This window comes from Astatotilapia calliptera, chromosome 22 (genome assembly GCF_900246225.1).
Source record: "Astatotilapia calliptera chromosome 22, fAstCal1.2, whole genome shotgun sequence".
Classification (NCBI taxonomy): domain Eukaryota; kingdom Metazoa; phylum Chordata; class Actinopteri; order Cichliformes; family Cichlidae; genus Astatotilapia; species Astatotilapia calliptera.
The window spans coordinates 10,696,934-10,722,239 of record NC_039322.1 but is presented as its reverse complement, the minus strand read 5'-3'; the positions used below and the strand labels follow the sequence as shown (position 1 = coordinate 10,722,239).

The window sequence follows — 25,306 nt, the reverse complement described above, 5'->3', positions numbered from 1 at the left end:
TTAGAGTTGTATCAGAAAGACGTATAGAGAAAAACATGAAGTGACATTTTTTGCCTTCAACTGTGGTTTAAATCAGTCCCTCCCTTTTATTTTCATTTCAGACATAAAAAGTGTGTTTTCCACAATCAAATCCATAAAAACAAGGACAATGTGACAAGAAGGAAAATCCATTACAGCACAGATTCATTTATCCGCCAAGCAACTACAGACAAAGGACATTTGGTCATAATCTGACATTTAAAATATACAAATAAAATAACTCCGCTTCCACTCCATAAATACAAACAAAGACATTTTGGGTTACGTTAGGCACCTTTTCATTCACACATTCTTCCACACATGTATATGAAACAATTATTTAAACCTCAAAGAAACAATTAAAGAGAATTTATAAGTGAAAATATACATCTTTTAAAAAAGGTTTTGCTTTTTTAGGCCATTATTTTACACAATTACAAGTTTTCTAAAGGTAGAACTGATTTCAATCAGCATGAATTCACAGCAAACTTTATGATAGTAAAAGAAAAAACTGTTGCATCTATAGTGGTTCAAAAGTAATTTTCACTTTCACACACTCAAACATTAGTTTTTTTTCTGTCCCAAAACAATTAGGTTTACAAAATACTTAACAATCAGCTTTTTGTAAATTATGTACCCCGTCTGTAAAACATTCTTCAGCATTTCCTGCTTTGACATATTTCTCTGCCCGAATTTTGCAGCTGTGTAGTTACTTGGCAAATAAAATTAAAGGGTTACAAACACGTGATTTAAACCCCCTTTGAAAAATGTAAAGGACAGAAGGATTAAATCAGAGAAAAATATTTTTTGATGGCGTAATCACAAAATGTGTGCGTGCAGATTCTTCTTTCTCCATTTTCGTGATATCCTAGAATGAGTCTGTTTATCTTCCTGAGAAAGATGATGGATTAAAAAAAAAAAAAAAAAAAACCCTCTTCCGGTTTTCTTTTTTCCCTTAAGTGTTTAAATCTGAGACAAAACAGATAAGTTATTTATGTTTAGTTTGCACCATAGTTCATGTCTGACTTTGCTCTACCTACGTCCTCGTGTGCTCTTAACGACCACCATACAGGTGGATCTTGGTGAACGAGACAGTCTCGAAATAGTCTTTCTGGCCCTTCTCGTAGATGACAAAGATGTACTTGCGGTCTTCTACAGAGCCGCTGTCCAGTGATGTCATACTGGAGTAGCCGCTCGGACCCGCCCATATCTGGACAGCTTTGTTCTCCCAAGACATGCCGTTTGTCAGCGACCATTTCAGGGTTAGATTCACTCCTGAAGGAGATAAAGCATCACTTATTTATCCACTCAACTTAATCAGGATCATTTCAACCTGGGTTTTTTCTCATCAGTGAGACTCTGTGTTTTGTGCTGATTAAGCAGTTTCCACCTGTACTGCAAAGATTCAGGGAAACAAGGTCAATCTATCTGATTACAGCATTGCATCATGGTATCATTTTCTGCCAGAAAGTTTGCCTCAAACTGGCGTGCATGGATCACTGCGTAGCATCAGATTTCTGTGTTTACTTTCAGTTCAAATTGAAACCGAAATAAGGTGAAAGTCACTTTTTTATGAAGCTTTACTGAGCTTGTACTTTAGCTCATATGTGAATACAGTTCATAAAAAAGTGGAAAGTTGCCATGATTTATAGAGCTACAGTAAAAACAAACCAGATAAGTTAGGGGAGCTGAAATAAACTTAATTATCATTGGATTCCATAAGAATATAAAGTAGTTATTGTGCCGTAAAGGAAAACACTAAAAGTGGCCAAAGTAACCAAATATTAAATTAAATTTATTAGTGAATACTAAATTTACTCAGGAACTAACTGGGTGGACATTTTTGGGGTAACAGGACATGAATATTTAATAATTATAACTAATGCAACTGATATGAGCCAAGAGTAGAAACGGGAGCAGAGATCACCATGTTTCATATTAGCATTTCTCACTAGAATGGCATACAGAATACATAAAGAGTAACATTCTTAATACACAAAACTAACTTTTTGCTAGTCTTACACAGAGATGAAAAAGCTTAGTGCTCGTGTTTCTTACTCTTTTGCTCATTGGAGGGGTTGGTGAAGTAGATCACGCCCTCTTTTTGCAGAGCTCCGGCTGCCACTACAGGATCCACCAGTGCCTCGTCAAAAATCAGGCCTTCTAAGGGCAGGGTCAACCCTCCATCATAGCTGTGCACCACAATGCGGCACCGGCAGTGGTAGTTGTTCTGGTTCCGGACGTTGATGGCGATGGTCCCGTCAGTCAACTCAATTGGCTGCAGAAGAACAGACGGAGAAAAGAGTGTATCAAAGGTGAAAGATTATAATTACAATTGTAATAGGGATGCCTTCATATAACTGCACTGAATAAAATAAATGGGAGAATCTACACTGAAGTTAAAGACAAAAACAACAACTTTCTGTCCACTAGAGGGCAGAACCACATTTCACAACAGTGCACTATGAGCATTCACGCTTCCTCATAATGTCACTAAATAAACTAATGCTAACTTCCCTTTAACTTAATAACCACCAAACTTTATTTTTGCTGCTACAAGTGTGACTTTTCCCCAAGAACCACTTGATAATTTTCTGTAATGCAAGCAAAACAAAGTCATTTTAAAACTCCACATAAACATTTCCAAAGACAAGAGAGAAGTGGCTGTTTAACGTAGGTCTATCAGAAGATTCAAATCATTAGTTACACTCAAGAACAAGAAGACCAAATTATACTTTTCCATAAAAACAACTAATAGAGCCTCCACAGGTTTGGAATATATTGGTTGAAGAAATTAAACCAAGATTAACTGATACCAGAATGATGGGAAGATACAGAATGGAGAAAGAAAGGAACTGTTCATGATCCAAAGCAAACCACATCATGTGTCAAACATGATGGAAACAATATTATGACATGGAAATTTACGGCTGCCAATGAAACAGAGTCACCAGTGTTTATTGATGATGTGACTGCTGACAGAAGCAAACTGCAAACCACACTCAAGAATTTCACAAGAAACTGGATATTCCTCATAGGCCAAGCGAGTCACCTGATCCAACCAAACACGGCACGCGTTTCAGTTATTAAATAGAAAAGTGAATGTAGAAAAAGCCTCAAATAAGCTGCAAGGAAGGAAACCATCTGCAGTAAAGGACTGACAGAGCATATTAAAGGAGGAAATGCAACATTCGGTGATGTCCTTGACTTCAAGGAGTCGTTATTAAAAGCATTAAAAACAATCCTTATGTTAATTTTTCCTATCGTGTTTGAGCGTCTGAAATGGGGGACTGTGCATAAAAAGGGCCATCATTTATAAACAGTTAATCGTTTTGTAATCGTGAATTAAGCTGAAAGTCTGCACTTTTAAATCCATCGTAGTAGTGTAGTGAAACTCTGGTATTATTTATCCTGTACCACTTTATTTATAAAGCAAGTAAGTGAAGGAGATCACCTGATGTGCGATGATAAATCCTTCCACAATTCTGGAGCCGAGAAAGCTCTATCATCTTAGAGTTTGCATTATGTCTTTGGAACGAGTAAAAGCACGTGGCCTTCTGACCTGACCTGCTGACCTGTACACAAACATGTGCTAGAGTAGGTATGAAACAGCACTGTGCTAAAGTATGCAGATGACTCTGTTATTGTTAGTCAGTTGCAGGAGGCCAGCCTCATGATTCTGTTAAATGGCACGTTGAGTCCTCTCTTCAGTTAAAAAATGTCAAAAGATGTTAATCACTGATTGGTCTGATTTTAGGAAATGTTCTCACACACAACAGGTCACAGCTATAAAGGGCCAGGTGGTATAACGTCTTGAGTCTGATAAACATCTTGGAACAATTATTGATTCAAAACTGAACTTTGAGGCAAACAAACTGTGAAGCTGTGAGCACAGAAGGCACCAGCAACTGTCCTGCTTGAGGAAACGTTCTTTCTTCCACAAAACCACGATGACTTTATCCCGCTTTCACCAAGTCTGTTTTGTCCTTTTCCTTGGTGGTCTGGATATTTATGTGTAAAAAAACAGAAGCTCACTCATGCACAATGTTAAATTACAGGCTGACTGGTGAGCCACAGCTGAACCCAGCTTCTCTGTATGTCAGGCAGTTACAGCGGTTGGCTAGTTAACTTTCACTTGATGACTCACAGCCGTTGCATAGCGAGTTTCAATCTCAATCTCTTCAATCTCTAAGGATACAAACAGAGTAATCTAAAGCTGAATGATGTTTGATCACCACTGTTATGTTTATATAAATGATATGCAAATACAGGATATGGAATGTGAAAATGTTTAACATTTGCTGATGTTATGGCTGTTTGTTGGTTTCTTTAATGGTAATTTTAAGTCTGATTATTTTGCTCAGGTATGTAGATTTGAGGATTGGTGTAAATCTTGTTATTTGCTGATTAATGCTGACAAAGGGAAACGCCTTGAATTACACAGGCTCAAAAAACAGGTTTTTCACTTTCTGATCAGTCTGTTTAAGTCAGTAAAAGCTTCAAGCGTCTGAGGACAAGATGACAAGATTTATGGGAAGTATGATTTATGGAAAATATTGATGTCATCAACAAGAAAGCTAGTGAGAGTTTTTTTTTTTTTAGGAAGTTAAAAAGTTAAAAGTCAACAAAAACATTATTTTTTTGGTGTATGTCAGCTTCAATATCTCCATCTGGGATGGTAACCCGAGTGTGGCAGATAGAAACAAACTGGGCAGCATTGTCAGAACTGCTGTTGGTTGACAACAAACCTCATTAGATAATCTGTATCACACTGGCGTCTTAAAAACGCCGTTCTGTTGTTGCTGTCTGAGAACGTCCTCTTTATTCTGATGCCACTAGGTAGAAAAAAGGTGTGTATGTAGTTATTATTGTATGAATAATTACCAGTATTTTTATTATGGATTGATTATGAATTGATCTGCAGCATGGTGAACCAAAGAAAGTTTTCCGCTAATGTCGACAACAAAGTTAATTTAATTGTGGAAATGACAAAAAAACTCTGTAACTGTTCAAATACTAATGGCTCTAACTGTAATCTCTAACTGACCGACGGCACCAGCAAACATACCTGGCACTCATCAGGGTTGAAGTCCTGCGCTTTTTTCTTCTGGTTGTAGGGGATGCTTTTCAGCGCTGCACCGTTGTACCAGGTTTGTCCGTGGTCGTCGCTCAGGATGCAGAAAACACCGTCGCCCTCCAGTGTCCCATGACCGCAAACCACCAACCTCCCCTTTGCAGGATTGAAGCGCTTCTGTAGTCCAAAAGACACAAACAAAAAACAGTTCAGGGATGCAGCTGTTGGTTATCATCATTTAGTATTTTTTTAATGTTTAAACACGGTTGGTGAGCTGAGAAGTCAGAGAAAACAAAGAGGAGAGGAATTAAACGAGTGAGCTGTGTTCAAATAATTTTTTTTTTTTTTTTTTTTACAGATACTGTTTTGTGTCATATTACTGATTAAAAAGGTGTAATATCCACAAACATAACAGCTCTTAAAGATTGATATAGACTGTGGAGAGAAACAAGCAGCTGCAGACATTACTGTCTGGATTAAATGCATTCAAAGCTGAAAATAAAGCTATGCATCTGGTTAAATTCAATTGAATAAAGTCCATATTAGAAAGGCAAGTATAAATATAGCTCACACAAAAACAAAGAGGTTCATTTACTGAATATCGGTGCTGTTACACTTGCAGTGCCTTACATTATGCTCTAACTTTTTCTTTTATAAACCAGCTTTAATATTCCTGTGTGTGAGCTGAGCACCTCTATGCAAGCAGAGGTTTGCTTGTCTGGAGCATTCATGTGTGTGTTAACACCAGCGATGATCTCAGAGGAGCAACTGCTGCTGCCCATCAGTCTGGGTTTCCAAACAATTTGAAGTTGACTCAAAAGTGGAAAACATTCAGGACAGCTGCTGATCTTCCCAGGACTGGACGTCCCAGCGAATTCACCCCAAGGTCAGATGGTTAAATGCTGGGAGAAGCTGGATAAAAATCCCTGAGAGCTACATCTCAGACTCAGCAGGCCTCATCTAGCAAATTAAATGTTACAGTTAATGTTCGTTTAGAAAAAGACTGAACAAGCACAGCTTGTTTGGAAGGGTTACAAGGAGAAAGCCTGTCTTCTCTAAAAAGAACATGAAAGCACAGCTTAGGTTTGCAGAGTCGCGCTGACTCCTGGAACAATGTCCTTTGGACAGACGAGGCCAAAGCGGAGCTGTTTGTTCATCGTGCACAGCACCACCTGACAACCAAACACAGCATATCAGCACAAACACCTCATACCAGCTGTCAGGCACGGCGCTGGAGCACCTAGCCACAGGACCTGAGCACCTTACAGTCATTGAGTCATAAAGTCAAACAGTGGTGCTACAAGCTACTGAATCACAGAGTGTACTTAGTTTTTCACATGACTGTAGCTCATAATAATAATAAAAAAAATTAAAAAATGAATCTGCATGTTCTAGGGAAGGCAACAACATCATAAGAAGCAGATTTTATTACAGCAGCGTTTATAGTTCACCTCGCACTTAACATAATGTTTCAGTGAAGGTTCAAAACATATCAGCAGGTTACGGCATTAATTGGGATTCTATTATCTATTTTTATTTCATAAAAAGGTAGACCAGTGTATCCTCTGCTTAACGAAATAATACTTCAGCACTTCCAGCTCACTTCACTTCACACAGTTAGGACCCTTTCATCATCGACAGCCTTACTCTGACCTCTCAGAGGCATGCAAGGGGAAAAAGTGACATTTCAACTGAACATTTTTTATACTTCTCATTGTTCTGGAAACCCCATTATAGTTTTAGGGAGCATTCATGGTTACGAATTTATGCTACACGTTCGGGTTTCACACTTAGGATCCCAACTGCTCAGCCACTGAGGTGATTCATAGTATATTTAGACATTTAGTAAAGACACAAACATCCCAACATGTACACTTTATCTTCCACTGATGCCTTTCTTATTTATGTCTGATTTAAGTATTGCTTCCCTGTTTAGGATTAATGAAAGTATTTAAGGAAGTCATGTCAGTGTGAGGTATTTTGATTACAATTACAGGTAACTGAAAAATACTCAAGTACAATCGTTAGACCACAACTAAGACATACTGTGCATCAAATGCAACAACAAGAAGCTCCGTTTGCATCTGATTCTGAGTCCATTTTAATAAACTAACGCTCTGTGAGAGGTTTATATACTTTCAGCTGCTACTACTGACCCCTTTTTGTCTGAAATGAAACAAGAACAAAGCCAGGTGTCGTTTCTCTAATCTGGACAGAATAATAAAAGAGACAGCAATCACGAACCAGTGCAATCCTCAGTAATCCTTTATCTTCTGAGCTCATGACTTCTTTTTTTTTTCCTTTTTATTAAAGCTGGCCTGTTTTTATGACAGCTGCACATTGCAAAACTCTGATGTCAAACTCAAACCAGTGCTTTTGTACCCGAGTCACATTGGAATGTGTGTGTGTGTGTGTGTGTGTGTGTGTGTGTGTGTGTGTGTGTGTGTGTGTGTGTGTGTGTGTGTGTGTGTGTGTCAGTCAGAGTGTCAGAGTGTGACCCCATAAACAACTTCCCTTAACCTGCTGGTCTGGAAAATCCAACAGTTCATCTATATGTAAAAAAGCACTTAGACTAAAACTGACATAGCTACGTTAATCCTACCGTAAAACAATAAGACAAGGTACAACCTCTCCCATACTCCCAGGATGTGGGGGTGAACGCCAGAACACCCTGGAATGTCACAGACCCCCTAGGATGAGACATTCTTTCAATATGCCACCAACTATATACTTCTAAACACTAATGATTACATGCAGTATTCTACCATATGCAAACTTATATCATTAAAGGATTATACTGACTACTAAGTACAATTTTCTATTGACAGATAGGGAGTCAGATTGATAAAGAATGTAGTCTACAAGTAGGATCAATAAAAGGCTCGTGGCTTCTAATGCATGAACACACAATCACTCTTTTTGCTAAGCATCAAAAGAATATTCTTAATGCTAATTTAATGCAAATTAGTTTTTGCACATTACACCTAAACCTCTTCAGAGCATAATTACAGAGGTGGAAAACAGATGCATGGAGCAAGATTTCAGGAACAGGAACCAAATTTACATTATAGCCACAGAGAAATCTGCCTGGAAAATCTCACTTTAACATCTTGAATCGTGACTCTGTGATGGGAATTGCTGAGCACCCAGGAGCTCATGATCACAATAAAAATAAATCCAGCTTAAAGGTCGTTTCACTTACATTTTAGCTCATTTTACAGCTTGAAAAGTTCTCTCACTTCAGTGTCACATGTCTTGTTCTCTCACCTGGAGGCCGAGGCCCGGCCCGGGAGCAAAGTTCTTCACGCCGAGCGTAACCGAGAGGTTTCTGGGCGGGGTCCAGCTGAGGCCGTCGTCCCGGCTCTCCACCATCATGATGCTGGCTGGGCTACAGTGGTAGTGGTGGAAGCACACTGAGTAGATCAGAATCACTGAGCCCACTTCCTCGTCCACCACAACAGAGCCCAGGTTTATGCCATCCGGTGCCGCCCCGTCATCGATAATAAAGGTGGTCGGGGACCAGGTGGCTCCTAGAGAGATGATAGAGGAAGAGGAGGAGATGAAGCAGAGAAAACGTGACCTGTTTTTTGTGCTTTTGACTTTTATTTCAAGGCTCAGTCAGCAGAATTTATATCATCAGTCTGTTTGAACACTGCGTAGAACTCGTTGATCCAGTTTCAAGGTATGAAATGTTAAAAAAAAAAAAAAAAAAAAAGGTAAATATAAATAAAACCAAACATCTACTCAAAATATCAATTATGGTTGATGCTAACAATGACATACACTCCCAGACATTCATTCAGAAGCGATAAACTCTCCTCATTTGCGCCCATGTGACTGCTGACTGTTTTCTGACACACTGTAAGTTTTGTGTGACTGTCTATCTCTTGCAGTGGTCTTGCCTTTGTCTGTGGAGCGCCGCAAAGCAAAGAATTTCGCTCCAATGTCAGAAGAAGAAGACTTCCTGGCTTCTGCAAACGCCAGCAGGCTTCCTTTGGGGGTGAAGGTGAGCAGCGGGATCCTGTAAGTGTTCACCTGACCCTGGGCTCCGCTCACCCACAGCAGCTGCTCCTCAAACACCAGGGGGTCGATCTGAACAGCGGGGAGAAGGGAAGGTAAAAGAGAGGGAAGAGATATTTGTGAATTATCTATAGGCAGGAGCATTTTCAGCATGCTTCAGGTGTCATGTAACAGACAAACATGTGATCTGGCTTTGAGTTCAGGAAATGAAAAGAAAATCAGGTGATCTTGCTTTTCCTTTAAGGAAGCGATTTTGTGTCCTTCAGCCACTAGAAACTATTATCAAAGGTCTAAAGTGGCATCCTGGCACCTAAAATAAATAAATAATTCAACCTGATAGGTAATCTGGTACAGAATAGTCTAAATCAGTTCATTTTTCATGTGGTGCAGCCTGACAGTCCTTTCAGCTATGACTATGAAGGCAATTAAAGTCATCACATGGCCCTGTCGTGCACCAACTCCACTGAAGCGAGGAGCTTCCTCCTTCTGTTTTTTTAATATGTCAAGTAAGTTAAATTCAACATTTCAAACATCTCAACTTCTATCACCAAAAACACAAACTGTTTCTGTGCAGTTTGAATATTAATACATCTGTTAGCTAAGGGTAGAGCTGCAGTATTTTCCAGGAGCACAAAAGTGAATATGATTTCACACTGACAGACAGGTCAGGAGAAGATGAGAGATTATTTTGAAGGGTAAAGACTGTAACAGATAAACTGGAAATTTAAAGCTTACATACCACGTCCTAGTGCATGCCAGATTTTAAAATCAGGCAGTGGATCTGTACAGGATGTGCAGCTGAAGTTATCTGATTATCTAATATCTGAAGACTATCCTCTGATAGTTCTAACATGTTATTAAAAGTGTATACTGTGTTGTATGGTTTACAGCTGCATGGTGCACTAATGCAGGTCAACAAAGCCATAAGACAGATAGACAGCAGACATTTACGTGGGAATTATGGTTTTAAGTTTTTTCATAGGATTCGACATAAAGTTCTGGCCATGCAATAATATACTCAGCTGAAATTAGAGTTAATTTTGATAATGCATTAAAATAAATGTCCATATGCATATGACTAAGTGACACATGTTGCTTCTAGAAGGGTTTTGGTAGGAACAATCAATACGAATGTAAGCCTTTCTTTAGTAACACTTACCAAATTCCACCTTTACCCTAGCTTTAAGGTTTAAAAGCAGCAATGATGATTCATGTAACATCAGTACTGTAGAAACTTGTTCTTTCAGGGGTCACAACAGCTCAGCATTTCATATCTGCCTCCATCTCACCCTATCCTTAGCAACTCCCTCTGCATGTCCTGCTTCACATCATTTGTGAACCTGCTCTGTGGGCTCCCTTGTCGACGTCCTGGTTTGGCAGGTCTCTAAACCGGAGCTCTCCCTCTGATGTGCTCATTTCTAATCCTGGTCATTTTGAACAAAAATGTTAACATCTTCAGCTGCACCTCCTGTCGTTTTGTCAGCACATACGTCTTCAAACCATACGTCATAGCAGGTCTAGTAACAGTTTAATTCTTCTCTCCAGAGCATGCCTGCACCTCTCCAGAGTCTCTTCCACATGCTTAGTACTCTCACTACAGATCACAATGTCATCTGTAATCATAGTCCATGGAGACTCCTGCAGACTCCCAATGCATGTGAAGGTTATCCTGTCTAACGCTATGCCCATCAGTCAAAGTTACAACTCACCAATAAGACAAAAAGGCTTTTAAATATGATGGAAACTACCATAGAGAAAAGGAAGCAGCAGTATATTTTGAGAAACAGAGTTACTGTCTTTTTTTTTTTTTGTTAGTGTGACTTTAAAGTGTCACACGAGAGGAAATGGTTCGAAGTGATGTGTCATAACTGGCTAAAAATGGTCTGTTACCAGAGAGAGCAGCAGCCCAAATAACAGTGAAATAACAGAGAATGCAGACTATCTCATGAGGCCACAAGAACAAACTTCTTATGGTGTTTACTTAGCAAGAGAGATGGGCAAGTTTCATTCAAATGTAATATATCTGCTTTAATCCCAGCATTGTTAACGCGTCCCACACAAACTGTTTGTCACACATTTAGTTTGTTAGTTGCAGTTTGTATTCAGCAGCAGGCTGAATCCGCGAAGAGCAATAACCCTAAGAAATGCGGGGCAATAGGCGACAAAGAAACTAAACTACATGCGCAAACACAGAAAACTTCAAGTTCCCCCAACTGCCAAATCCCACTTTAACCCCTGGTTATATCCACTGTTGGGTTGCTTGCCTTTAGATTACTCTCCACCCAGAAAACAACCGCGCTAAACTAGATAAGTGATGGATGATGATTTTACTACAGTCATTGAACGTCTTTGCACTGTTTTATCTCTGAAGCAGGAAATATATAATATTATTTTTCTTTTATATATTCTTATTGTTATATGGTTGCGCGTTATATGACCTGAATGAAAGTAAAGTGCATGTTTGTAGTCCATCTTCTAAAGTTGTAGTTTCAGCACAGACATCCGCTGTCACATTATTGCTCAGAAATTCATGCCGAGCACTTAGCATGCTGTTATGAAGAGACACTAAGCAGATAATTGCGGGCTACTGTACCTGCTGAGGGCTGACGTTAGAAACACAGCAAGACACCACAACAAAGAGCTGTAGCCAAAGAGCAGCGAGCCGGCTTCCTGCTGCCATGTTGGCTCTTTCTCGTAACTTCTTCTTCTTCTTCACTCCGGCAGACACAAAGAAGCGAGTGAGGAAAGAAAGTGTCGAAATAAGTCCGCAAAAACAGAAACAAAAAGAGTAGTAGGGATAAAATTCTCTCCTCTACTTCATATACCGAAAGGCCTGCCCCTGTGAGTCATATGACCCAAGGTGGGAGTCACATGACTAACGTCACTCGTTGCCTACTTCGGATTTAATGGTATTTAACCTGACATGTTTTCTATAGCCCTTTATTAACTATTAGAAATTTATTATTATAATTATTATTATTTTTTTATTTGGACTATTTTGAAAATGTTACTTTTCACTTTAATTGCTATATTTTATTGAGTCTACAAGAAAGCCTGTATGCAAGTGGTGTAAATACATGTATAAAATTGCAAATACATAATATTACACGTGTTGTGACATTTTTAATTAATTATTAATATAGCTGATGGATCAGCAGGACTTACATCTATATCGTCTTGGCTCAGTTTTTTCTCGAATATACATCCGGAAATACCGTCCGTGCGTAAATATGTGCATCTAATTCAAATTTACTTATGCACTAAATTATCATATCTCTATTCACAATACAGCAGAATGGATGCACTTATTACTTTTATCCAAACTGTGGCAGAATATCATGAAAATAGCACAGACGTCAGGCAATCTAAAGTGTGCTGTACAGCAGAGGTGTGGACTCGAGTCACATGACTTGGACTCGAGTCAGACTCGAGTCATTAATTTTATGACTTTAGACTTGACTTGAAAAAATGTTCTAAGACTTGTGACTTGACTTGGACTTTTACACCAATGACTTGGGACTTGAATTGGACTTGAACCGGTTTACTTGAAAAGACTTGATATTTTACCCCAAATATAAAATTTAACATGCATATTATATAGAGATTGAAAATGTGACGTCATTCACGGGTAGAACCGCAAAGGATTCTGGGAACTCATGGCAAGCGGTACTAGCGCACGCAGGCTTTCAATTAAAATCAGTTATACAGCAATAAAAAGAAACACAAAAATGTCAAGAAGCCGTTGTATTATTAACTGCAATAGCCGGTCGCATGACAGCCACGGGAAGCCGACGGGTAAAGAGATCGGTTGTTATCGGATTACGTCGTTGAAGAGAAATTGTTCGAGCCATGTTTCCGAAGTAACAAAGACGCGACGGATGGCCTGGATTGCAGCCATTCAAAGATCAAATATAACGTCCCAGAACACTCCAGCTCACAGGTTAGTCTGCTCCAAGCATTTACACGAAGGTCAGTGTTTTTTAGTAGTTAATACGTCATTTTCATAACATAATTGGTGATATAGGTTACAAGCAAGTCTGGCGCTGAACAGAAATTGTCGCGCTATGCTCCTTTATTTATTGTGCATAAATAGTGAATTGTCCTGACACAATATTGCGTTTCGCTTCTGTTATTATGGTACATTGACAAAAACATATACTTTTATTCACAGGATAAAACAGGTTTTTTGTATCACTAATTGCCCAGTACGATTACAGCATACAGTATTATTGTCACTGCTACATTTCTGTGATGGGTACCAGAAATTATTTCCACTACTAATTAATTACCGTTGAGCTCAAAGGTCCTATTAATAAACGGTTAACGAATGTGTATTTATGAAGACGATTTGTGAGACTGGTAAACTTATGATACGTACGATGGTCTTTCGTTCTACACTGTGCGTTTCAAGGTCCTGTACCCATCCGTCGGTAAACTGTACCTGGGCTTGTTGCAGTGACCGGAAGTTACTAAACTTCATGAGTGTATGCGCTCACTCCAAGAACCGTATGATTATAAATATGCATATAAATATGCTACAATGAGATAGCTGACTTCATCTAACTAGCAAATGTTGTCCAGGCTACGTTGGTGATACAGTTTTTTTTTAATGTGTATGATATTTTTGTCATGCGATTTTAAAGCTGGTCCTACAACCGCATCCAAGAATAACATGCAGCTTATCTCAGAACTGTCGGTGAAAATTATTCTTGGAGCTAGGTTTAATTGAGCTGCATTTTAAAGAGGTGCAATTTCACAATTTGTGTATATTTTCTAAGTTCACTATTTTGTCATGTGTTGAGAAAAACACAGATTTTAAAATTACATGGTCTAATATTTACATTTAGCATAACTGCAACATGCTTTTTTTTCGTTTTTTTGTTTTTTTTTTAAAGACTCGAAAGGACTTGAAATTCAAAGTTTCAGACTTGTGACTTGACTCGGACTTTTACACCAGTGACTTGAGACTCGACTCTGACTTGCCTGACATTACTTGAGACTTGACTTGAGACTTGAGGATAAAGACTTGAGACTTACTTGAGACTTGCAAAACAATGACTTGGTCCCACCTCTGCTGTACAGAGATAATCATGAAATCGTGCACATACACACCACAGAACCACAGACCAAAAAACTCAAATCAGCTGCAGAAAACAATCCTTTACATTTAACTAGTGAAGCTGCAAACATCAGCTCAGTGGGCACTAATGACCCTCCTTCAAACTGTTCTTTAGATTTTATTCAAAGAGTGTATGCATAAAGATTTAGATACATATAAAACATAAAGTTTATATATTCTTGTCACGATCTGGTTACAGGGACTCAAACGCAGAGCGGTTAGGTGTCTCCAAGGTGTAGTTTATTTACAGTGCCAGTGCAATGTATGTACAGGGAAGGGATCTAAAACTCCGGGGAATCACAGGGTAGCTCTCTCACACTCGCTCACGTCTTCTTTGCTCACACTCACACACGTTCACACGGCAGGGAGGACGCAGGTCCGGGGGGGGGGGGAGAGAGAGAGATCTGAGGCAGAAGAGAAGGAAAGTCACCAACTAATCACAAATCACGAATTATGAAGCACAAGTCCACAGGAGCTGTGAGAACACTAACGTCAGTAGTACAATCCTCCAGCGACGAGAGGATCTGTGTTCCAGCCTCAAATAGTGCTCCCGGTGATGACAGGTGATTGTTGTCAGGTGTGTGTGTGGGCCAAGGGTGGGAGCCCACAGTGAGCTCCGTCCAGGCAGAGAGGGAGAGAACAGAAACAGCAAATGTAGCCTTGTGGGGCCGACCGGGCAGGCACGGAGACCATGACAATTCTGCATAATACAGTGTCATGTGGATGCATTTCCCTGTGTGGTTGGCCAATAAACAGCATATTTTAAGGGTTAAATTGTAGATCTATGACTTTTTTTCTATGCTTGCAATGATCAGGATCGTTTATTTATTCTATAAATAGTAGCCATCCTTAACCCAACTGGACATTTACAATAGATAACTAAAACGACAACATATTCTCCTTACATACAAACACAGTTTTATTACGTCATTCACACACAAACACACACAGGTAAATGTAAACCACTCAGATTAAAAACTCACTTTGCAAAAATGATGCAGAAAAATGCAGAAAGTATTTAAAATAATATTTAAAAAATCCAACTTCACATGTACAACTTCATGAAACAGTTTATTTGTTGATTTGCCGTACAGCTGATTAGTAAAGATCCTCCCCGTGTTTTCACATCCCAACTAAATCCCTGAATAAACAATAAAAACAGAAGTATGTTGGAAAATAAAAGTAATAAACATTTTACAATTTAAAACTGTGAAAAAAGGAAATTCTTTCCTACATTAGAGCCATATTTATATCAAACAGGCACTCAAAGAAAAACATAAAGTGACATTTTCCATCATAGAAACAGAAACAAGAACAATTTCATTACAAGGAAGAAAATCAGCTACCGCACATTTAATGTACCCGACTTGTATTTTAAAGTGCTCAGAGTGGTCAGTAAGACCAGAAAAGTGTTGCTTAATGCAATTACAGTACACAAGGAAACTATTATTATTATTACAGCAGATCTAATGGACTCAGCTGGACATTTAAAACCCACAGGTAAAAAAAAAAATGCAGCATTTTCTATAAAAGTCTAAATATAATTCCTTTGGTTACATTAAGCACCTTGTTTTTTTCACACATTCGATCACACAAGTACCTGAATTTAATATTTTACATCAGTTTTCTAAGAGGAGAACTGATTTCAGAATTTGAGGCATCTTGTATATTTAAGAAGTTCACTTATGTGACTACACCAGGGGTGTCAAAGATAAGGTCCGGGGGCTAGAATCAGACTGGCACAGACTCCATTTGGCCCGCAGCTTTGAAAAATGTGAAGGTGCGCATAAATTGTGGACTTTTAACTGCATTTTCACTTCGTCTCTATGGAGCTCTAGATTTTGGCAACACTGTGCATGCGTCGTGGCCTGGTTAAAGCCAGATGTCTATGACTGTGTCAGTTTTACCGTCATTTCAATGATATATCAGAAAGGTAGCTCAGAAAAGAAAGGGTGGTAGTTTTTTCAGCATCTCTTGCTTCATCATTCCTGTGTGAGGTCAGGAGTCTGTCAGAATATTGTGGCTCTGCAGCTATTTACCAAAACACACATAAGAGCTGTGACATACATCAGCTTTGGAAAATGTAAAGGATAGAAAAAAAAATTTAAAAAAAGATTTTTAATCAAAAATAGCGTGACATTCATTGTGCAGATCCTTGTCTCTCCATTTTTTTGACATCATAAAATTCGTTTTTAAAGTCTCTTTGCGTTCCTGAGAAATTCGATGGATTAAAAAACCCTCTTAGTTTTCTTGCAGTGTTTCAATCTGAGAAAGAAAACAGGTGTAAATATTGTTAGACAGTTCACACTGTTCTGCATAAGACAACAAATGAACAGACGTAAACCCGGCTTCTCATCCACAACTTTGTCTCTGCGTGTTGGGGTGATATAGTTTAAATGGATGCTTCTTCTGCCACCCGAAGCGTCTTGATTTTGATCATCGCAGCGTGCTGCCATGTATCAAGCGTAATTTTCTTCTCTTACTAATTTTTGCACAGTGCATCTTACATGAAAAGTCGCACGGTCCTCCTCAGTTAACAGAAGAGAGCAACATTTATGTTTATTTCGAGGGTTCTCTTGCAAACGCTGCCTGCTTACCTCTGCTCTTTGATTACATTTAAACACAGTAATTACAACAACAGGTCACAGGCCATTTTAACTTCACACTGAACTTTAAATACTCGAAGTGCGCTCTCTGATTTCACTGGAACATTTTAAAAGGTTATATTTATTTTTGTGCAAATAGCCATGTACGTGCTTTTCTTATCTAAGTGCAAGGACACATTAGATGTACTTCATGAACTTTTGGATGTTTAAGTAAAGGATTTAATAATATTTTCTGACATTTTCTACCTACCTTCTCGTCTGCTTTAATGGCCACTATACAGGTGGATCTTGGCGAACGAGACAGTCTCGAAATACTGATTGTGGCCTTTCTCGTAGATGACAAAGATGTACTTGCGGTCCTCTGCAGAACCGCTGTCCAGTGAAGTGATGCAGGAATAGCCGCTTGGTCCCGCCCATATCTGCATGGCTTCCTTCTCCCAAGATTTGCCGTTTGTCAGCGACCATTTCAAGGTTAGGTTCACTCCTGAGGGAGATTATGAGGTTATTTACTCGATCACCCAACTTTATAACATAAATCTTAGAGAGTTTTCAGTTCAATTAAAAAAAGCATTAAGGGAATCCTCGATCATCGTATCTCAATCTCTCCACTTAGAGAGCATAAACCATTGTGAATCTATTTCGGCTGCTTTGGTGCAAATTAAAGTGACAACATGAGAGGCAACGAGGAGACAAACTACCAAAAAAGGGAGTACTTTTGCAAAGACCATTGCTCTCGCCTTATCCATCCTTTCTGATTTTTCTGTAGTGTTGCTCTGTGTTAGTGTCCTTCTCACTATTGGTACTCTGGTTGCACAGATAGTTCAGTGACACATCCATATGTGCCACAAGAAGGTTTGCTGTGCCACCCAGTACAGTCTCAAGAGTGTGGAGGAGATACCAGGAGACAGGGGAGGTTACATGAGGAGCTAGGCAGGGACGTAGTCTCTGCTCCTTTGTGCAACTGCCAGAGCACTACAAAATGAGTCTACTGACATTCTTCAAGATTGTGCTCCATTAGTGTTTTTGAACAGTGTATGTTCACTGGAAGAGGACTTATCCTCATTATCGGCTCCATATTTTGATTATTAAACTCTGGAAGAGAATTACTCATCAAAACAATCGTTCTTTATTTTATTTGGGCCTTTGTGCAGCCCTTCAGTTCATCTACTATTAGAAACAAGACATTTTACCTCCCTTTCTGTCCTTTGAGCTAACTGCTCTCTTTGACATCATACAGAGACAAGAGTATAAAAAAACTGTGTGAAAGCTGAACATTTCGTATGAGGAGAGATCAGTGTAACTATATCTTTACTTAAAATAAACAAAAGTACTGCATACAAAACTAGAAACTGTGCTTCTACAGAATTAAAGTGCTTTGTTTACTAGAGTTTAGCGCTTCTCACTCTTTTCCTCGTTGCAGGGGTTGGTGAAGTAGATCACGCCCTCTTTTTGCAGAGTTCCAGCTGCCACTACAGGATCCACCAGTGCCTCGTCAAAGATCAGGCCCTCCAAGGGCAGGGTCAACCCTCCATCATAGCTGTGCACCACAATGCGACACTGACAGTGGTATCTGTTCTGGTTCCGCACGTTGATGGCGATGGTGCCGTCAGTCAACTCAATGGGCTGGAGAAGAAGAGACGGAGAGAAAAGACTAAATGCTTGTGTTAATGCTTGTGTGTGTCACTGCACAGACCTAGCTTTAGTGATATCACATTTTATGAACTTCTCTTTTACTATGATGCCAGTTCATAGAATCTACAGAAGGAACTGAAACTGGCAAAGCAGGTAACTATGTGGAAGTTTCATCCAGTTTTATAGGAATGTGAAAATACTGCTTTGGTAAATGTGATTTCTCTTAAAGTCACACTGAAATCAATTTAAAACTTAACCTTTTTATATTCTTTATATGTTCTTTTACATCATCATAGTGTTTACTTGTTTGTGCTGTGTGGTAGCTGTGTGTCTGTTGGATCATTGTCAAAAAAAGACATTTTTAATCCCAGTGACACATTTTCCTGGATACCTCTTACCTGGCACTCATCAGGGTTAAAGTCTTGTGGTTTCTTCTTGTGGTTGTAGGGGATACTTTTCAGCGCCGCACCGTTGTACCAGGTTTCCCCGTGGTCGTCGCTCAGGATGCAGAAAACACCGTCGCCGTTCAGCGTCCCGTGACCGCAAACCACCAACCTCCCCTTTGCAGGATTGAAGCGTTTCTGTAGTCCAGAGCAGACAAAACAGGAAGAAAGATGGTGATCAGAGTCAGCATCGTGACCTCTGTTATAATTCTTATCAGTGCATAGTATTACATCTGAGTAGATCACTAAACACCTAAAGGTTTCTATTTAAAAAGCAAACCTTTTGGGTTTACCGAGGCTTTAAACTGAAAAGTAATGACTGAATGAATCTGGGGGGGGTTTATTATGCATGTTGTTGTTTTTGTGCTCTCCTGCAACCTCAAGTATTTGTTCCTTGTTTAGGTTCTTGTTTCAGTTTTTAAGTCTTTTTTTATTATGCTTTAACTGTGAAAATTGTTTAAAGTCATCAAAATCTTTTCCAAATCTATCTGCTTTAGAGATACAGGTCACTTACATTTTAAGTAGAGCAAAAAAGCAGTAAGCCAAGAAGTAGATTTTTTTTATTCCCTCTGAATTAGAGCAATAAAAGCACTCGAGTTCAAACTGGGCGCTGGTACAGCAGGTAAACCATATGTGATAAGGTTATTCCTTAGGCCCAGGTTTGAATTTTTCCCATAGCTTTCCTGGTTTCTTTCTTCTGTCCTTTCTAGAATAAAAACTAACAAGCCACAAACTATATCTTAAAACGTATAAACGCCAAATATAGTTGTTGTTTTTTTACATTAACAGCAGTAACACCTGTTGATCACCTGTGAACTATTAAATCTTTACCAGAAAAGTATTTTTTTTTAAAGAAAAAATATTAGTTTGCATATATGAGTTTAAATTTGCATCATTCTTGTCATGGCTAACTGTGTGGGGAAATAAATGAGGACCCAAGAGCAGGCACTCGCTGAGATACGAAGGAGGTTTATTGCAAAATAAAACACAAGGAGAGAATGGCAAAACGGAACAAAAGATAATCTAAACTGGGAGGAATAAACTTTACACAGACGTAAAGCTGAAAACACTCATATGAGACAGAGACCTTCAGAATAAAACAGGAAACTCACACATTCGAAGACACAGACCAAGAAACATGGACTTTACACAGAGGGAACACACGGGCAGAGAAAACTAAACACAGAACAGAGGGGGCACAGAGAAACACGAGGGGCAAGGGATCAAAACCTAGGAACCATGGAAATAAATCACTAATGAACTCGACATTATACAAAAATCTCAGAGAACTGAAAACGCTGGGTCAAAATGAACCAGAACCGTGACAATTCTTGCAACATCAGGCATTTTTGTGTAACTGATTCTGCATTTTCAGGAAAAACTAATCTGTCTATGACAATGTTGAGGTCACAGAAACTGAGAATAGCTTGTATGGAATATGATACACGTGGCATCACGAGGTCAGGCGTGCACATGGTCGGTGAGTTTCAGCTTGTGACGCCGAGGCTGAATACATGTCGGCACTTTTACATGGTGGATCATTTGACCTCAACAAGAAAAGACGAACAACGCGCCTGAGAGAGGCTGTGATATGGCATCAAAAACAAAACCAGGCAGCTCAGTTTATAACACTAAGTTCATTTGTAATGAACTGGTTCTCCATGAGGGATTTAAACCCTGTTGTGCCAAACTGTTGCACTTTCAGGTGCTATACTGACCATTTTCTGTCTGAGCTTGAAGCTATGAGGATCTCTGCTCTCACTTCTTTAATTTGGACAGGATAAAAAAAAGAGACAGGAATCGAGAACCAGCTCCAAACTGTTCCATCACTTAACCTCCAGGCTCATCAGTTCCTTTTGTTAAAGCTAGCTGCTAAATTCACAGCAATGCAGCCTTTTGCACACATGAAAGTGTTTCTACACAGAGATAATAAAGCAGTGCAGGACAGCTCTCCTTCTACACAGAAAACTGATCAAGATTAACGATCTGATCCATCAGCAGATTCAATAAGGGCCTTGGTGCTTCTAATGCACAAAAAACACTCTTTTCACTGACAATAAAAGATTCATACTGCCAAACCAGTGCACTAAGTTTGCACACACGTGCAAAATTATGCATAATTACAGAGGTGGAAAGCCACGCAGTAAAATCTTACTTTATGACTTTCATGGAAATACTGAGCTGTCAGGATTCACATGATCTAAATAAAAATGAATCTGGCTTAAAGGTCATTGAAATCATTTTACATCTTGAGAAGTTCACTCACTTCAGTGTCACATGACTCTCTCTCACCTGGAGGCCGAGGCCCGGCCCGGGAATGAAGTTCTTCACCCCGAGCGTAACTGAGAGGTTTCTGGGCGGGGTCCAGCTGAGGCCGTCGTCCCGGCTCTCCACCATCATGATGCTGGGTGGGCTGCAGTGGTCGAGGTAGAAGCACACGTCGTAGATCAGAATCACTGAGCCCACTTCCTCGTCCACCACAACGGAGCCTAAGTTCAGGCCGTCCGGCTTCATCCCGTCATCGACGATGAAGCTGGTCGGGGACCAGGTGGCTCCTGGAAGATGATAAATTGTTCAATTTGACGTTTTATGATTTAACTTTCTACTCACGGAACAGTTGTGTTATAACTCTGAATTTTTTTTGTCTATATTTTCCACTAATTTTGTGCATTTTCTCCTTTTAAAACCAAGATTTCAGTTTTATGTTTGGGGCTCAATCACGAGAATTTATGCAATCAAGCTGTTGTATTGCTGTTTTTTTCTACAAACCAGGGCTAAAACTGTGACATGTGTGACATAATTTTGAAAATATTTGTAAAACCAAATATCTGCTGCAAAAACTGACTGATGCTAATGATAATGGCACATGTCTCTTAACTGAACTGGTCTCCACAGAGAGGGCAAACATCAGAGACAGGTGTGTGAGTCTCTGCATCGCGCTGCACCGTAATTGTTTTAATCGCACATGAGGTTAACACAGGGACAGTTTTCAGAGTTTTCAGGGGGATGGACAAATGAATCATGACTGTGCTGCTCTTCTACAAATCCTTCTTAACGTTTTAAGCTATCGTGTCTACAGACAGAGCGATGATGCTACCAAAAACACAACCTCTTGAGCAGAGGTAAAAAAAAAATGCTGTCATGGCTCACGACAGGTATTAGCTGATTGCTCATTTCCAGTGTATTGTATTTGATACCTCTTTTATGTTAGTTTTTGAGACTTCTACATCATCAGCGTGATTTTTCCCCCCAAAAAAAAAAACCTAAACAATTTGCACAAAAGTTACAGATGTAGCAAAAATGATGCAAAAGTGTTTTAACACCTTTATCTGTTTATTTATTTATTATTTTTTGCATTTGGCTTTGACGTCTGCCTTTCTTCCCAGCGCTTCCACTTCCCAGTCTTGTTTAAAAGTGAAGTTTTGCATGTTTTGACCCTCTGTGTTGCTCTGACTTGTGATCAAATGCACGTATACAGGCTGTTAGTTTGACTCAGCTGAGTCTTGCCTTTGTCTGTGGAGCGCCGCATTGCAATGAACTTCGCTCCACGGTCAGCAGAAGAAGTCTTCCTGGCTTCTGAAAACGCCAGCAGGCTTCCTTTGGGGGTGAAGGTGAGCAGCGGGATCCTGTAGGTATTCACCTGGCCCTGGGACCCACTCACCCACAGGAGCTGCTCCTCAAACACCAGGGGATCAATCTGAACAGCAGGGAGGAGGGCAGATAAAAAGAGTCAGGGATGACTGAGAAGTATCTACAGGCAAAACCAGTTTGAGCATCTTCAGCATACTTTAGGTGTCATGTAACACACAAACATGTGATCGTGCTTCGAGTTTTGGAAATTATTTTATTTTATTCAACTGCAACATTTACCTAAAAATTATTTATACCTTAGAAATCCCCAAATCATGCAAGTTCTAGAGAAAAAGAAACAAAAAGCCTAACATTTAACCTTTAATGAATCGATTTCACTCTAACCAACCTTAGCTAACACGTCACCAGCTCCACCGCACACACTGCAGGGCTTCAGCATGCTGCTATAACCCGGTAATAAGCAGGTAATAACAGGCACTGTACCTGGGAAGGGTTGACGGTGAGGACACACGAAGACGCCAAAGCAGAGAGTAGTAACCACAGTGCAGAGAGCCGCCATGCTGCCATGTTTGACTTCCTTCTCGGATTTCTTCTTCTTCAGAACAGAAACACACAGCAAAGATCGCGCGAAAGCCTCTCTTTTTTGTCTCGCCTTACTTCTTTAACCAACACATCTTCCCAATAAGTCATATGACAAAGACGGTCACATGACTAAAGCACCTATCAAAATAAAAGAGGAAACTTTACTTGATTTAATTTTTAATCCTAACGACTGATTATAGAATATCGTTATTTACATTACATAAGCAAATAATGCAGTTACTTTTATCATGTCTTTTTAAAAAAAAAGGTAATACGTATTCAAGGTTGTATTGTGCATGTTGTACAGTTTTACACATCCTTGCACATCCTTCCTTAATAATTAAAGGAAGAGTTTCATAGTTAAACTAATATTATAGATGTTTTACAGAGAAGCAGGGAAGTGCAAATCACATGTACAACATCAACAACAAAATAACGTTTCCGAAAGCACTTTTACATAAAAAAAAATAAACAAACAAATAAAAGAATTGACAACAAACTAACATTTAGGAAAACACTTTAACAAGTCCGCAACAAATTAACAAGTGGCTCTTGACGGAAATGGATTGTCTGAAATACCGGAAGTGACTCAACGATTAGGCTTACTACATTATTTGTAGTACAGAAAAGTGATTTGTAGTCAGCTAAACAAGGGCTTTTCACAGAAGTAGTGTTCAGTTAATGTTTGAAGAGATTTTACAAAAGAGTATGGGTGAGATAATGAAGTTCAGATTTTTAAATGCCACGGGGATTTTCTTAAGAAAATATCCAGGCCTTAAAACCGTCATGGTCCACACTCCAGCCCAGCAGGTGGCGGTAAAGCGCCTTTAAGTTGACGGCAGAAGAAGAAGCAGCAGCTAAACACGGGATTTCAACAAACGGACTTGTTGCGGACTTGTTAATTTGTTGCGGACTTATTAAAGTGTTTTCTTAAATGTTATTTTGTTGTCATTTTTTGTTTTTGTTTTTTACGTAAAAGTGTTTTTGGAAATGTTATTTTGTTGTTGATGTTGTAAATGTGATTTGCACTTCCCAGCCACCGTTCTATACAGTATTAAACATATTTTTGTTTGTTTGTTTTTATTTTTGGAATAAATGTCATTGGTGTGTAAATTTTGAGCATGTAATTCTAATTTTCTTCGATTTCAGATGTCCATTCAAAAGATAAGAACATGGAAAAGGTTTCATGCACTTACCATTTTTATACACATGGGGGCAGAAACAGCACGGACGCCTGTCATGCACGCACACACACACACACACACACACACACACACACACACACACACACACACACACACACACGACCAAAAAACAAAACAAAAGCAAAGTTAGAGCAGAAAATGATTTTTGTGCTATTTACTGAAGCTCCAAACCTCAACTCAACTTAGTAGGAAGCTGCATGCGGAAATCCAGTTTTCAGAGAAAAAAGTTTAAACTTTAAACCTTTACAGTGAGGAAGGACTCTTATTGGTGCGATATAACCTTTTCTTGAATAGATACAAAACATTTTCAAAAACTGTGTGTGCCTAGAGGTGTTTCAGTAGGAGGGGCGGAGGGAAATCTGGTGGTTAAGATATAAATCAGTAAACTAGCATACTCACTTAAGTGTCAGTGCACATTATACATCTCTCTTTATATTCTATCATATTCTGCAGCAGAACAGCTGCTGATTGCACTTTTAATTATTAAAACTGCCAAAAACATGAATGCCATGACACTCCTGTGTGGATGTGGAAGGTGCTGTTTGTCTTTTAAGGGAGCTGGTGCCACATTTAAAGGTAAAATGTGAAAAAATTACTAATACACAGGGTGCTGTGGCTGTAGATGTCTGATTTATTGTCCAAATTTTTATGTCTTTTGGGACTGTGTTAAGATCTGACCTTTCTCTGTTCTGTGTGATTTAGCACGCCTTGGTCTGGGGATATTATATTTAGATCTTCACACGTGTGAATCCATATTGACCCACAGTGGGGTCCTTGGACCTTATGAGTTAATGTGTAACAGTCGTTCTGAAGTTTTAGCTTCTTGCAACTACGGATACTGGATGCCTGTGCTGGCATTTCTCCTGTGGTGTTGCTATCAGTGTGTGAAGAGTGGGAGAAGAGGGCAGCACATTGAACACATTTTATAAGTGGTCAGAAACGTGTAAATAACTCATGAAAGAATAAAGTTATGTTGAAACCAAGCACACCATTGTTTTTCTTGTGACATTACCAAT

General features: G+C 39.3%; 2 protein-coding genes across 2 annotated transcripts; both read right to left on the bottom strand.

The window, feature by feature from the left end:
• Nucleotides 1-279: 279 nt before the first annotated feature.
• On the bottom strand, nt 280-11,987 carry LOC113015104 (sialidase-1-like). Its single transcript, XM_026157030.1, has 6 exons — nt 11,706-11,987; nt 8,995-9,184; nt 8,360-8,622; nt 5,087-5,269; nt 2,077-2,296; nt 280-1,293 (listed from the first exon to the last, which is right to left on the bottom strand). The coding sequence occupies exons 1-6, from the start codon at nt 11,790-11,792 to the stop codon at nt 1,073-1,075; spliced, it is 1,164 nt and encodes a 387-aa protein (XP_026012815.1). The 5' UTR covers nt 11,793-11,987; the 3' UTR covers nt 280-1,072.
• Nucleotides 11,988-15,283: 3,296 nt separating this feature from the next.
• LOC113015035 (sialidase-1-like) lies at nt 15,284-23,204 on the bottom strand. Its single transcript, XM_026156933.1, has 7 exons — nt 22,987-23,204; nt 22,420-22,609; nt 21,205-21,467; nt 18,868-19,050; nt 18,241-18,460; nt 17,088-17,321; nt 15,284-16,496 (listed from the first exon to the last, which is right to left on the bottom strand). Exons 1-6 carry the CDS (start codon nt 23,068-23,070, stop codon nt 17,101-17,103), a joined length of 1,161 nt encoding a protein of 386 aa, XP_026012718.1. The 5' UTR covers nt 23,071-23,204; the 3' UTR covers nt 15,284-16,496; nt 17,088-17,100.
• Between the last annotated feature and the right edge of the window lie 2,102 nt (nt 23,205-25,306).

Bases quoted from the DNA above. Each gene is read 5' to 3' on its own strand.
- LOC113015104 (XM_026157030.1), bottom strand. From the start codon at position 11,792: ATGGCAGCAGGAAGCCGGCTCGCTGCTCTTTGGCTACAGCTCTTTGTT. The intron at 8,623-8,994 runs GCAAGACCACTG...TCATCTCTCTAG, and splicing joins GCGGCGCTCCACAGACAAAG to GAGCCACCTGGTCCCCGACC. The intron at 1,294-2,076 runs GTAAGAAACACG...TATCTCCTTCAG, and splicing joins CCCCTCCAATGAGCAAAAGA to GAGTGAATCTAACCCTGAAA.
- LOC113015035 (XM_026156933.1), bottom strand. From the start codon at position 23,070: ATGGCAGCATGGCGGCTCTCTGCACTGTGGTTACTACTCTCTGCTTTG. The intron at 21,468-22,419 runs GCAAGACTCAGC...ATCATCTTCCAG, and splicing joins GCGGCGCTCCACAGACAAAG to GAGCCACCTGGTCCCCGACC. The intron at 18,461-18,867 runs GTAAGAGGTATC...CTTCTTCTCCAG, and splicing joins TTAACCCTGATGAGTGCCAG to CCCATTGAGTTGACTGACGG.